This window comes from Argiope bruennichi, chromosome 2, assembly GCF_947563725.1.
Source record: "Argiope bruennichi chromosome 2, qqArgBrue1.1, whole genome shotgun sequence".
Taxonomy (NCBI): Eukaryota; Metazoa; Arthropoda; class Arachnida; order Araneae; family Araneidae; genus Argiope; species Argiope bruennichi.
The window spans coordinates 92,324,278-92,338,898 of NC_079152.1; the positions used below are offsets into that span (position 1 = coordinate 92,324,278).

General features: G+C 28.5%; 1 protein-coding gene across 4 annotated transcripts in view; it reads right to left on the minus strand.

Moving 5' to 3' along the window:
* Positions 1-14,621, minus strand: part of LOC129954847 (solute carrier family 15 member 2-like) — a 93,789-nt gene that overhangs the window by 39,248 nt on the left and 39,920 nt on the right. Inside the window, exon 1 of one of the 4 annotated variants that reach the window (XM_056068178.1) lies at positions 10,813-10,973. The exons of the other annotated variants lie outside the window; for them this stretch is intronic. Within the exon in view, the coding sequence (XP_055924153.1) occupies positions 10,813-10,848 (36 nt within the window). The 5' untranslated portion in view covers positions 10,849-10,973. Of the gene's footprint in view, positions 1-10,812; positions 10,974-14,621 lie in introns of those variants that run through there. 4 annotated transcript variants of the gene reach the window in all.

A 14,621-nucleotide genomic window follows, 5' to 3' on the forward strand; every position in this document is an offset into this window, starting at 1 on the left:
GAAAGCTCTCTCTTAAGATGCTTGTTATATTTTAAAGAAATATGATTAAGCCTCTAATTGCCAAAATTTTCCACAATTCTTTTTAGACGCAACTTTTACACTTAAGTTTCACATATATAAATATTTAATGAAACGAATTAATTATTCGCAACGCTATAAGGGCATAATGCAATTCAAAGATATAAGAGGCAAACGCACTGAAGTTGTAAAGCTAAGATATAGGAAGTATATAATTATTGCTTATATGCTGCTCACAGAGAGTTAACTATCATATTTCAAGCAATAGCGCCAAATTATTCCATAAAGTTTGATGGTCAATGTTTCTGTAAAAATTCGTGTTTAATTCTTCAATCGATGTGGCTGTGTGACAACGGACAACGAATTATCGTTTATTAAACTTTAGAACTAGAAATTAAATATTCAGTACAAAAATAATGCATAATCCACAAATACCTAATATTCTTTGAATTCTTAATTAAAAAGTCAACAAAAGTATCATGATCATCATGTCAGAAAGTCAACATCAGTATATTAGTATCATTTAATCAGAAAATAAAAAAAAAAGAATGCACTACAGTTAAGGAGTTAAAAAAGAAGTAACAAAAAAATAATTCAATTTATTTGAACATTTAAATTAAATAGTGTTGATAAATGATTCAGGTTTGGTTTAGTTTGGTTATATTAACGCCCCGTTTGAAGCAACACTAGGGCTATTTTGGGACGGACCTCGTAATTTTGAACCGCTGTCAAATGACGAGGACGGCAACTGAGCTGGCACCCCCCTCTCCACACCACACCACACCAGTGGGAGAACGTTTGGTCATGACGGATTTAACGTGCAACTGACCCCCTTACACGACGGTTCTTCGGTGGAATCGGGTCACGAACCTGAAACCCTCCGGTCCCAAAGCCGAGACCTTACCACCAGGCCACCGCGGCCCCGATAAATGATTCAGATATGAATACTTTTATCGAATCACTTACTAAAGCAAGTTCTAATGCGGCGTTCACACATGGCCTTCAATAGATCGCAATAGTAGACTACGCACATCTCAGGCAAATCACGTGACCCCGATGGACCAATGTTATCTCATTTGATCACATTAGGACAATACCGGGACAACAGAGGAAGACACCTATTGTGCGCGATAGTTGGCCTCGTGAAATCACTTGACCTAAAAAATCACTTAAGGTCCAATAATCGTGGCAAGTTTATTGAAAAAAGCACCTTTTAAGTAAGTATTCGTGTACACATACACGCAACATAAAGACATAGAACTACGTCATAGAACGCAAAAATCGAAATTAAAACGGGGTTATAATTAAGTCTTCTGTTAGAAGTTGAAAAGTGAATTTTTCCCCAACTATGCGAGGAGAGTTATATGGCATAATGGTTGAAGAAACTCAAATGAAGGCACAGCAAATAGTGACTAAAAATAGATTAAAATTTTATGCAAGAAAGTGACAAAAAAAATTGTGTGGGCCAGAAAAGTTAAAAATTAAAATCTATTTAATTTCCAACGCAAATTTTATTATTAGTATAAATAATATAATTTTTCCAGTATCATCTAATATTTTATACATATCAGATTCGCTATTAAACACTTTCTCTTAATTCATATAACTTGCTGTTCAAAATCAAACTGCAGTTTTTAATAGCATATTATAATTTGTAAAGTCTTAATTAATTTAAGAAAAATTTAGAATTAGATTTTCTTTAATATGATAATTTTTAGACTGTACATATATATTGCGAATTCCGTTATGAGAAAGTTGTTATGCATAGTATGTAACAATTTTACAGCTTTAAAATTTTTCCTCAACAGCTTTGGAACATATTTTCCCACAAAACCCATTGACACGCCATTTTAAAATATATGCAATAAATAGTTTTTCTGTATATTTTTCTTTCATTCCGTACATTTTAAAAATCTTAATGAGTTTTTCGAAACTAATTTTAAGGGCAATTAATAACAATGCTCTCAATTTCACAGTTGCATCAAATCTTTTTTTCAAGTTGCCAATATTAAAGTTATGATTTTTAAAAATCGTTTTTTTTTTTCAGATATTAATTCCAAACATGTTTTTTCTTTCGCTTTTATCCAAATGAAAATAATTTTAGGTTGATATTTTTTCTGTAAATCGTACGTTGTAAAAATCAACACGTTTAGCATGTAATAATAAATGCAATTTCTGCAGAGGAGCAAAAGCTGCTATATCACAAAATATTGCTTTCAAGTTAGTTTATGCCCAATTATTTTAAATATAAAACACAATAGAGGGAAAAAATGTAGAAACTATATAAATAATTCACTTATGCAGTTCCCAAAAATACGTTATTTAGCAGTAAGATTTGGTAATACATACTTACAGTATTTTTGTGTCTCAACGTAAATTATTATTTTCGAAAAAATGTGAATTTATTCTAGTAAATGAAACTCTTAATAAGTTTAAAAGAAACCTGGTGTTTGTTAAGTTCATATCTTTTAAAAACAATTATCTTTAAAGAACTTGTGTTCTCTCCAGCTAAGCGGGAGCGAATTCATTCGCCAATTTTAGCTGAAGGACAAGAATGTAAATTAAGTCAACAAAAGGTAAAAACAATTTTACTCTAAACAAAACACTGCACATAAAACAATTTATAGATGTATTTAGATTATGCCTCGATAACATGAAATCAGTGACAACAAATACCTTGTAATTCGTTTAGAAAATAAGCATTGAAAAACTAGTGAAGCATAGCAAAAAGCGTTTTGCTACAATCTTGTACAATGAACGTACAATTTTGCTATTCATGCGTTTTCAGATTTTTGTATAATATTATCCGATGGAATAATCCAATTTTTAACTCAACTTCCAAAAAAAAAAAAAAACGATAGAACAATAAAAGTGATATGTTCAAATTAATATCGAATACTTGATGATGCTCTGTACTTGAGAAACTCATGCGAAGTCATAATTACATAAAAAATGTAAATACTCATATCAACTGCCTGAACTATGCTGTCATATAATTTTATAAGCAACAAATGCAAAAGCCTATTAGTTATTTATTTGGATTATGACATGGAAAGATTGAGGAATAAAAATCGGTAGAATCAGTGTACGTATCTTGCGGCTGAACTTTTTTATCAACCTTGTTCAAAACTTAATAAAAAAATTATAGCTGGTTTATTCAATCGAAACGTAAATGTGACCCAGTTTCTCTTGAAAGTATACTATAAATATCTTCTTTTCTATATAGAATATCAATCGTCTCTTTCAGGTGTTACTTAAGAGATCCTTCGAAAAATAGAGGATATCACACTTCCCTATCTTCATGAATCCTTAATAGATATAGTGGGAAATGAACCACTTGAAATGACACGTCCGCAGTTTATATCAATTTTAAGTTCGTGTGGCGTGTTTGATATACATCATGAGAGAATGAATTTTATTTAATGAACATAAGATACTTGTAAGACATAGCGAATCTTTGAATCTAGGCAGAATTTTCATGCAATGAATGGCCAACATATATTCAATTTAAGATGAGATAAATAAATAATACATAATAAACAGCTAGCAAAAGTGTCCCCCCTGAAAATTTTTCACATACTTTCTAATAAAAATGTCAACCCCCTCCTTCTTGCACAAAAATTGTGGACGTTGAGCAAGATCGTAACTGCCGCGAGTGCTCATAACTTTATTTTTAGAGCCACGCACTTGAAAATAGTAAACCTGTAGAAGGAAAGAAAAAATAATAATAATGTCTTTTGAATGTATTTTACTTGACCAATTGAATCCGAAATTTAACAAAGAACCACAATTGTAGTCGCAAGATCACATAGAAAATTTCATTTATTTAAGTCATTGTATTTTCGAGTTCTTGCATTTACTAGCATGCAAATGTACAGACAAACAATCTGCAGAAGAATTCAGTGCAAAATTCGATACAGATATACACTTTAGATGCTAAAACTGTGTACAAAATTCATCTATCTAGCTATTTGTATTTTGTAATTATCGCGCTCACTTGCTTTCAGACAGACAGAAGACATGATTTTCTGTGAATAAATTTCCTTAAAAATATGACAAAAATCTAGAAATTTGGTGAGCAATTCACAAACCAAATAACATATATCTTGTTCAAAGCGTTTTTGAATTGTCGTGTTAATAGACAAAAAGACATAATTTCCATTTTTTTTTTTTTTTTTTTCTCCGGAATTAGTGTAGTCTGAAACATGGAACTCTCGGAAATCGAAATTTCTCAGAATGGAAAAGGTCAAACACTCGAGACTGAATATTCTGATAGTTACAATACTTTCTCTCTGTACAATTTGTTCACAAGAAAGTTAAAATTAGTTAGATGTTGAAAAAACAGTATTTAAAAATTTGATATAAGCATACAAACCCACAGAATTTCATTAAAACCAGGAAACGAAAAATAGATCGTGGCTTTTCAATATAAATATAAAAAAAACTTTTCTTCTTTTTCTTTTCAAAGAAAATCTTTTTTATGTGCGAGTTTGTGTCAATATTTGACATCACGAAAATGTTTCGTTTGTATTGAAAGTAGAAAGACACACGATAAAATAATAAAACAATCGTTTTCATTCCGCCGCTTTTGTTCGAATACCTGAATTTATGTATCAGCAATGCATGCCTTTATTTCCTTGTTGGAAATATTTACTACATTCTTTCCAGTTGAGTAGTAAAGACAAAGGTTAAATTTTAATTTTGATATTGTAGGGAAATCGAGACATTATTATATTTTTATTTTTGAAGTTATATATCCATTTTTTTAAATTTTTTTTTACAAAACGAAATAAAACAATATCGAATATTTCGAGGAAAATATTTAATTTATTATTAATTTTGAAAAATTAATGCTCACTTTAAGTCCAAAAGCACAGACGATTTATATAAAAACGCTATAAGAATGCTTCAAACATGTGCAAAAATGTGCTATTGGCGTTTTTCTATACATATACTGAGTTTAAAAATTAAAAACAAATAATTGTTCGATAGTAGCAAAAATTAGACAGTACACTATTATATCTAAAGTTACAAATAAATATAAAAGAAAGGGATCAACAAACTTTTAGAGAAAAAATTGATGGTTAACAGCTACATCGTATAAATGTACCATTTTAAATCCACATGAAAGGTTAGAAATCTACTTCATAAACAGATGATGCCTAAACAGATAGCAGTCCACAAACTTCTACTCCAAACTGACATAAAGAAGCTTGACCTTCAAGAAATGCAATTTAACATCGTCGTATTCATAAATATACCGGTTCTTTGTTAAAATATGAAATTAAATTATTAACACCTCGAAAATAAAGTCAAAATTTTACAACCAGAGCAGAACCCACCAAAACTAGAAGGATGACAGTACATAACAAGTAGAACAATATTTTTCAAAGAATCTGAAGATTAAATACAAATTAAATAACCAAAAAAAATTAAACATTAGTTAGTTATATTCTTTCCTTATTACAAAAAAATAGAGCCTCAAACAATTAAGATAAAGCAAAATACCATTTGTACCTCCGAAATAATCACAAAATTCGACAAGAGACATTCAAAATCTATGTTCTACAGCCGAAATCGGCAAAAGATAATAGATGCAAACTTTCTGAATAATACAATTATAATACTGAATAATACAAATCATTTAGGACGTAATATTTGGCGGACTTTGGCGAAGAAATTATAGCTAAAATTTTCACTAATACGATGGTCTTCTGAGAAACTGCCAGAGATATCGTCAAAGGAAGAATAGTTATAATTTTAGGACTGATAATGCTATATAGCATCGAAAGTATTACATTATACTTTCGATTTTATTATTATCGATAATGCTATATTAAATGTGTATGAAAATTCAAAGTAAGTGAAAAACTGATAAAAAATTCGATCTTCCAAACATGGAACGTATTGTTTTAAATGAAAGTGTATAAGTTTTAATTTTTGCGAACATAGAACCGAAACCACAAATATAAATTTTAAAACAACCTGTAAAAATCACTTTACATTTCAATAAACAATAAGAAAAAACGAAATATTTGTAACTTTTTGTGAAGATAAGTAGCTTCTTCCGTAAATGCTCATCGTAAGCGGCTTTACCGCTCTTGCAATATCCTCTACAAAAATTGTTCGATACGGAAGTTACAACAAAACTATTTCAATACTCATTACGAACATTAATGGAAACGTAACTATTAAGCAACGTTTCTTGAAATTACTTTTCAAAATCCCTTACTAACGTAAGAGTTACATTGCTACGTCTCTTGAAAAGTTTTCTTTAAATTTTTTTTCTCTCACAAATGAAATATACTTAAAAGAAATTATTTTAATCATTAAAATACTTCATTTTCGATACTTTGTATAAAATTTTACATTTAAAACACATTTCTTAGTTCGAAAAATTTGTTTTTTGGAACATATCTGTCTGCTTGTGTGTTTTATATAAGGGCGATTCGTCCACTGTAACGATGCGGGGGGGGCGAAAATAATATATATTATATTCATGTTTTTACATTATATGCATTCATGCATTATATATTCAGGCCTTTAGGCACAAATTAGATTTTGCCTTTTGAAAGATAAAGTTGGATAATTTAAGCAAGAACAAAAAAAATTACCCAGTGCAGATAAAATTAGCAAATAAATTATAACTAAGCAATCAATTTTTTAAGTTGATTTAATTAAAAAGAAAACTTCAAAATAAATGTTTTCGATTACTTATTCTCATTTATAAAGATTTACTCAACTGTGACTGAGGGGAAAAAACTCATGAAAGTATAGGATTTAAACAAATACACTTAATTATATGTTACTTACGTATTTATTTCCAATTAAAAATAGTAGATTATTGTATATTATATTTATTTATCGAAGAACTACACCCTTATCCCTCATAACACCCGAATGAAGGGGGAGTGGAATGACTAACTTTTGTTATTGCGCATGAGTAATGAAGAATATTGAAGTATAAAGAATATGAGTAGAAATTGGCACAGTTTGGAATCGTAGAACTGATTAAAAATTCTTCTTCCTCGCTAACAAGAAAGGTTTACCATTTCTTAAAGTTCAAAATTATAAAAAGAATAATGCCAGACTGTTGATAAATTTAGATTTGTATGCAAGATTAAAAGAATAGTTGATGATCATGATGTCGTGTCCGCGTTACCACGGAAAGGGGGTGCAGTAGCTTCTGAGGATAAAGACCCCTGAGCACCCGAGGGCAGAAGTCTGTCTTCTAGCTCATATGAGGATGAAACTCACACATTCGCTTGCACAACCCCTTTTTACAGGGGGGGGGGGGCATATTCACAAACCTCACAGATAGAACACAGATGAAGAACAACCATGCCCGAACCGGGATTCGAACCCGGGACGCCCAGATCACGGGGAAGATGCGCTATCCCTATGCAAGGACGCCAGCAAAAGAAAAAAGAATAGTTGATTATATTTTTATACATTCAAAAAAAAGTTGAGATGCTGCAGTTCCACGTTGATTATGCCTAAGCCACCCTTGTGTGTGTGGAACATAACAACTCCAAATTCCAACATGCTAGATAGATTAAATTCATTGAAATCGTCGTAGATCTACTCAAACTTATGGTTCATATCCATTAACGGATGAAAAAGAAGAACAAGCATTTTTATACTGGTTTCAGGTTTTTTTTTTTCTTTCTTTTCTTAATATAAAACATTTTATTGGAAAATTAATTTAACATCGAAACAAACTTTCAAGAAAGGAAATGTTACTCGAAATATCTTGTTTCCCAATTTAAAGATAATAAAAAAAAACATATGAAATTATAAACACCGTCCAGATGATAAAATACCAAAACTACCAAAACATAAACTTATTACAGTGTACTGAAAGTAGATGTAAGAGTAGATGCAGATCTTTTTTTTTTTTTTCTCATATAAATAATGATAGCGCATTTTTTAGTTTCGCAATATTTTCAGGTATTTTCTTCCAGTTCAAGGTTATTTTGATGGTAACCGGAAAGGTAACAAATGTACCAATTTCATATACACAGGCAATCCCATTCTATTAAAACCTATGAATATTAAACTTTTGCTGATAGAATTTTATAAAGCAAACATTAAAAAATAAGTAAGGAAAATATTCTTTTATACTTTACCAAATCATCGAAAGCGGCAAGATAAAAGAAACAGTAAAATGATAAGAATAATACATGTATTATAATTTCAGTTAAAAGTAATTCAACAAAAGACGAGATGACAGATACGATGAATTGAAAAGGTGTTAGACTACTTTAAATAAAAAATAAATGTGAACCAGCATTAGTCGTTATTTCATAACTATTTAAAATGTTAAAACATTTACACATTTCTTATATCAATAACATTTTGTCGTTTATAATACGCTACATTAGAAGGTAATTTTCTTAAAACGTTTTAAATTAAGTTATGGAGTTTATTCGGTGTAATTCAAATGAATATAAAATTAATCATTATCTAATAGTCTTAAAATAGCATAATTAAAATACAAGAACTACACTTAAACCCAGATGTCATTTATAAAAAAAAAATCGTTTATACTAATTAAATGGAGAGTAGATGTATTTACATTTTGCAACCAAAAATTTCTATCAAAGGTAATATATTCTATTAACCCTTTCTAAGGTCATGGGAAGTATGCTTCCACCAAATTTATCAATCTTTGTATGAAATTATGTAGGTTGGCATAAGTTCTGACAAATTTTTTTAGAAAGACAGAAACTTAGATGCTTCAGTTCTTTATCTCACACAAAATGATGTGTCTTTGTTTGACACTTAATTATTAATTAACGAAATTAATTGATTAATCAAATTAAATTTATCTAATAAGCTAAATGAATCCCTTTTCTTATTCTAATTTCAAGCCTAAAAATATTTTAACATAATATGACTAGAAAAAAATGACCCTTTAAAGGGTTAATTTATTTCAAAAATTTTATCTTGGGTAATTTCGTACATATCTATCGAAGGAAAGTTTTATATTGAAGGGAAATCAATATCCTTGATTAACCGATAAACCTAAGTTATTTTTAATTTTTCTGTATAAAATCGCGGAATTTATTTTTTTTATCGACATTTATTCGCAACGATTGTGAAAAGTAAAATCTTTAAACGAAGTGAAATGATATGTATAACATATTTATTATAATGGCGCCTCTAAAATGATATTTAAATAAGGCACTTCTTCTGGAGTCCCAAATCAAGAATAGACGCTTGATTGTGCAATTAGTGATTTTTTTAAAAATAAAAGTTTAGAATGTTTCTAAACTTACATACAAGTACACAAGAATTACTTTTAAGTTAATATTTTTTTCTGTTTGTTTTGTATTTCCGAATTAGAAGTAGTTTTCTAAATAAGTTTTCAATAGAAAACATCTTCGTGAAAGATTATTTAGTATGATTCAAATTAATTTCAAATTTAACATAAAGAATAGCTGATATCTAATTATTCGTTACAAATAAGCCTTAGTAGGATTTGAATATTATCTTTTTTGTTGTTGTCTTATATTGTACTATTTGGTGATTTAATCCAATCGGAGAAAAATACTAACCAATTTAGATACATATCGGAAGACAGTCGAAGCTTTTACATCAACTTTTTTTAGTTTCTTTAATTGTATTTTCAATACAGGCGGCAGTCATTTTTATTTATTTATTTTTTACACAAAATGTTCCATGAAAAATTATTTAATGTGGTTCAAATCGGAATTAAATTGCAGCGATTGCAGCGATTAATCGCTATCTAACTGCCTCTTGCTGTAGTTGAGCCATAATACATATTAAAAATTATTATTTTTCGTTGTTTTTTGTGTACTAATAAGCGACTCAATATAAATGGTGTAAAGTGCTAAGCAGTTTATATAAAGGCACAGCATGAAAACTTTTATTTCGACTTTTTCAAGGTACTTTAATATACTATCATATAAAAAAAACGACGATAGTTTTCATGATTTTTACAAAATATATCCATAAAATATTACTGCATTATGGTTCAAATTAACATAAAATATGATAAACTTTCAATATATTTAAATATTAAAATTAAATTACAATATGGATTTCAAATGTTTCACCTCCCCCCCCCCCCCGCTTCTTTTATCAAATTATTAGACGATTTTTATACGGAACAGAATGCTTTTACGCATACAAACAAATATATTATTTTACATTAATTCTTTTTATTGTCTTTTAAGATATGATCATAATAATGTTGATTAAGTATTTTTGTTAAGAGATTTTTTATGGAAGATTATTTAATACGGTATTTGATGTACATCAAGATAAAATTTAATCTAATATTTAAGTAGTATTGATTGTGGAATACGGTACTTGGCGCATATCAAGATAAAATTTAATCTAATGTTTAACTAGTATTAATTATTTAATACGGTATTTGGTGCACATCAAGAAAAAATTTAATCTAATGTTTAAGTAGTATTGATTATTCAATACGGTATTTGGCGCAGATCAAGATGAAATTTCATCTAATGTTTAAATAGTATTAATTATTCAAAAATACAAAAAAAAAACTATATTTATAGATTTTTAAAAAATATTTTCTATTGCTCTTTATAGTTTTGCCCTAGTAGCTTAAAAATAATGTATAATATTCCATAATATCATAACAATATTGTAAATATTGTATTATACTAAATGGGAGCGATTTCATTAAACGGAGCGAGATACTTATAACCATATGTCAGTATTAAAACAAAAAGATCCCTTTTTAGAAAATATTCCGATTAAAAAAAACTAATCCCAGAAGTGCAAGAGTAAATTCCTTACCTCGTCCCCACGGCCATTTCCCGGTTTCTTACCCATGCTTGTGAAAGAAACAAGTTTGAAATCACCGTTCAAATGGATTTGAATACATTCACCTCAAACACATATGTTCAGGGAACGGGCCGACTGACAGCATGGAAACCTTTTTTTGGTGTGTCACTTCTTGCTTCCTCACATACCTACCTGTTGCGTCTACTGTCTAGATGGCGCTGCCAGAAAAACCTCCTCACTTCCCCCTTTTGATCTCTTTCAAACCGGTGTCGGTGCGTACCGAGGTGAATTTTTCTTCTCTCATTACATGGAAGTTTATTGTTCATAGTAAATAAAAAAATAGAAACTCTAGAAAATTGGTGTCGTTCGTGTTTGGGCACATAAAGAAAATTTATCGTCCCTTACTTTGTACACAAATGGTTTACGTAGAAGAAATAAATTGTGGTTTTGGGGTTGGATTGATTTGAGGAAGGGTAGTTCTGGTGCAACAATGGTACAACATAAAATTCATTTACTGACTTATAGGAACTTAATCTCGCTTGATAAAAGAAACGCAGTTTTTCTAAATAATTTTGAATGACGAACATTATCAGATGGTGCTGCAGACCTTTGATGGAATTGTCCTTGAAAAGAAAATGTCTTCTTTGCTTTTTCAAAAACGAAAAGTGTAAACATAACGTAAAAGAAGAAACAAAACAATATTGATAAAGGACAGAAAACCGTTTGGCAAAATTGGAAAAGAAAACTGTAGAATTAAAAAAATATTGTTTTAAAAAGAAAACAAACAATCGTTTGAAAAAAAAATGCAGTCTATTGAAAATTTTGTTAAAAAACTGAAATAAACTTATCTTAACTTTACATAGAAGAATATCAATATTAACCTCAGCTTGAAAAAAAAAGAGAGATTTTTTTTTTTTTGCTTTTAGAAGAATGAAAAGTAGAAAAAAAAGGTAAAAGAAGAAACAAAACAATATTGATAAAGGACAGAAAACCGTTTGGCAAAATTGGAAAAGAAAACTGTAGAATTAAAAAATATTATTTTAAAAAGAAAACAAACAATCGTTTGAAAAAAAATGCAGTCTATTGAAAATTTTGTTAAAAAACTGAAATAAACTTATCTTAACTTTACATAGAAGAATATCAATATTAACCTCAGCTTGAAAAAAAAAGAGAGATTTTTTTTTTTTGCTTTTAGAAGAATGAAAAGTAGAAAAAAAAGGTAAAAGAAGAAACAAAACAATATTGATAAAGGACAGAAAACCGTTTGGCAAAATTGGAAAAGAAAACTGTAGAATTAAAAAAATATTGTTTTAAAAAGAAAACAAACAATCGTTTGAAAAAAAAATGCAGTCTATTGAAAATTTTGTTAAAAAACTGAAATAAACTTATCTTAACTTTACATAGAAGAATATCAATATTAACCTCAGCTTGAAAAAAAAAGAGAGATTTTTTTTTTTTGCTTTTAGAAGAATGAAAAGTAGAAAAAAAAGGTAAAAGAAGAAACAAAACAATATTGATAAAGGACAGAAAACCGTTTGGCAAAATTGGAAAAGAAAACTGTAGAATTAAAAAATATTATTTTAAAAAGAAAACAAACAATCGTTTGAAAAAAAATGCAGTCTATTGAAAATTTTGTTAAAAAACTGAAATAAACTTATCTTAACTTTACATAGAAGAATATCAATATTAACCTCAGCTTGAAAAAAAAAGAGAGATTTTTTTTTTTTGCTTTTAGAAGAATGAAAAGTAGAAACAAAAGGTAAAAGAAAAAACAAAACAATATTAATAAAGAACAAAAAACCGTTTCGCAAAATTAGAAAAAAAAATTGCAGAATAAAAAAATATTATTTAAAAAAATCAGACTTTTGACAATTTCATTAAAAACTGAAATAAATTTATCCTAACTTTACACTGCAGAATATCTGTTTTAATCTCAATGATGTAAATCAATATGTCATGTAAGGAAAATAAAAAATAATTAATGCAAACATTTTATTAAATTTAATGAAGTAATTAAAAAATGAAACCGGCGCATTAAAATTTCTTTGGTAAAAACTTTCCAATTCAATTAAAAAATTAATAAGCAAATGCTTTTACTAAAGAAGCATTAAATTATTTGGAATTAGTACAAAAAAGTTAAAAATGCAATATACAGTATTAAAAATCGGGTTGTTTGTTCAACACACAAACACACACACACACACACAAAAAAAAAAAAAAAAAATCTGAAAGTATAACCCTAAAATATATAAAAACAGAATTCAAATTTAACAGGAAAAAAATTGCAAGTTATAAATTATCTTTTAAATTAAATCTAATATGAAGCAACAATGCTAATGAATTATGAAAAAAAATTATTTACTATTATCTATATCTATATCTATACTTATAATGTGTGTGTGTGTGTTGGCGCTCTACAGGCCAGGTCATTTGACATACAGCTACCAAATTTGGTACATGTATACCTTAGAGGTCGGGAATGTGCACCTGGGGTCCCTTTTTTTGAAATTTTAATTAGAATTTTAATTATTAATTAAAAACTAACTTTCCCGCCAAAAAAATCTTCCATTTTCCCCACCGCCAACTTTAACGCCAAAAAAATCTTCCATTTTCTCCACCGCCAAATGAATAAGACTTCAGCTTTTTTTTTCTCCCAACAGTAATAAGGCTAGGGTTAACATTTTTCGGCGGATTATTTCAAACGATTCTGTTTATTTTCTTAATGTTTTATGCATTTAAAATTAAACATTGTTAATTAATCCATGTTTCAGATTCATTCTGAAGTACTTTTGAATTAAAATAACACAGAATAAAGGAAATTAAAAATGTATAATCTGCATAGCGTTACCCCAACTGGCGTAGAAAAATTCACGCATTTGCCTTACCGGAGCTGGCGGAGAAAATTCACGCATGCGCTTTCAGACTGTTGCCATGACAACTGTTATCAACGGATGATTTAAATTATTTTTAGGTTAGTTGCATGCTTTTGTAAGTAAATTGTATTTATGTTAGTTATATATTTTTTGTATATGCTTATAGTTTTAAGTACATCGTTTTTTAAGTAGTTTTTTAAACCTGTTTTCGACCGATTATTTTAAACGATTCCTTTTATTTTCTTAGTGTTTGATGCATTTAAAATTAAACATTGTTAATGAATCGATCTGTTCATGATGAATCTGAGAAATTTTTGTTGACAAATTCTTGAGATATTACATAAATTAAGAAAGATATTCTTTAGTGCCCATAAAGTTTAAACGCTCAGTGACTCTGTTATCAGTAATCATATTATAAAAAAATGCTTTGTTTCAGTAAAATTTATTATGATATTAATTTCAGATTAATTCTTTCCACTTTAATTTAAAGCATAAATTCTACGGGAGCTAACCGAAAATTAGAGAGATAATATTACGTTATGACTGAAGGCCTTTATAATATTATGAGTGAATTACATGACTATCAAAATTTGAAGCTTTAAAATATTTGATGAAGAAGCTATTAAAGTAGGAATTACATAAAATATTTAATTATTAAAATTTTAACGAGCATTAAGATTGGCGAACCGGCTGGTCGCCAAAGGCGGCTAGTAAGAAAATAAAATTAAATTCCTTAAAAATGAAGCAACTCACTTTTTTTCTATGAAAAATACTGTAGGAATATTTATTAATAAAACAAATTATTCTTACTAAATCATCCATGACGTAACAGCTTTGATAAGAATTAATGTATCGTAATTTCCATTTTGTTTGAGATAAAATAACTTTGTACTAAATTTTCTATAAAAATTAATAACATACTTTATAAAATTCCAAAGGGTTCAAATA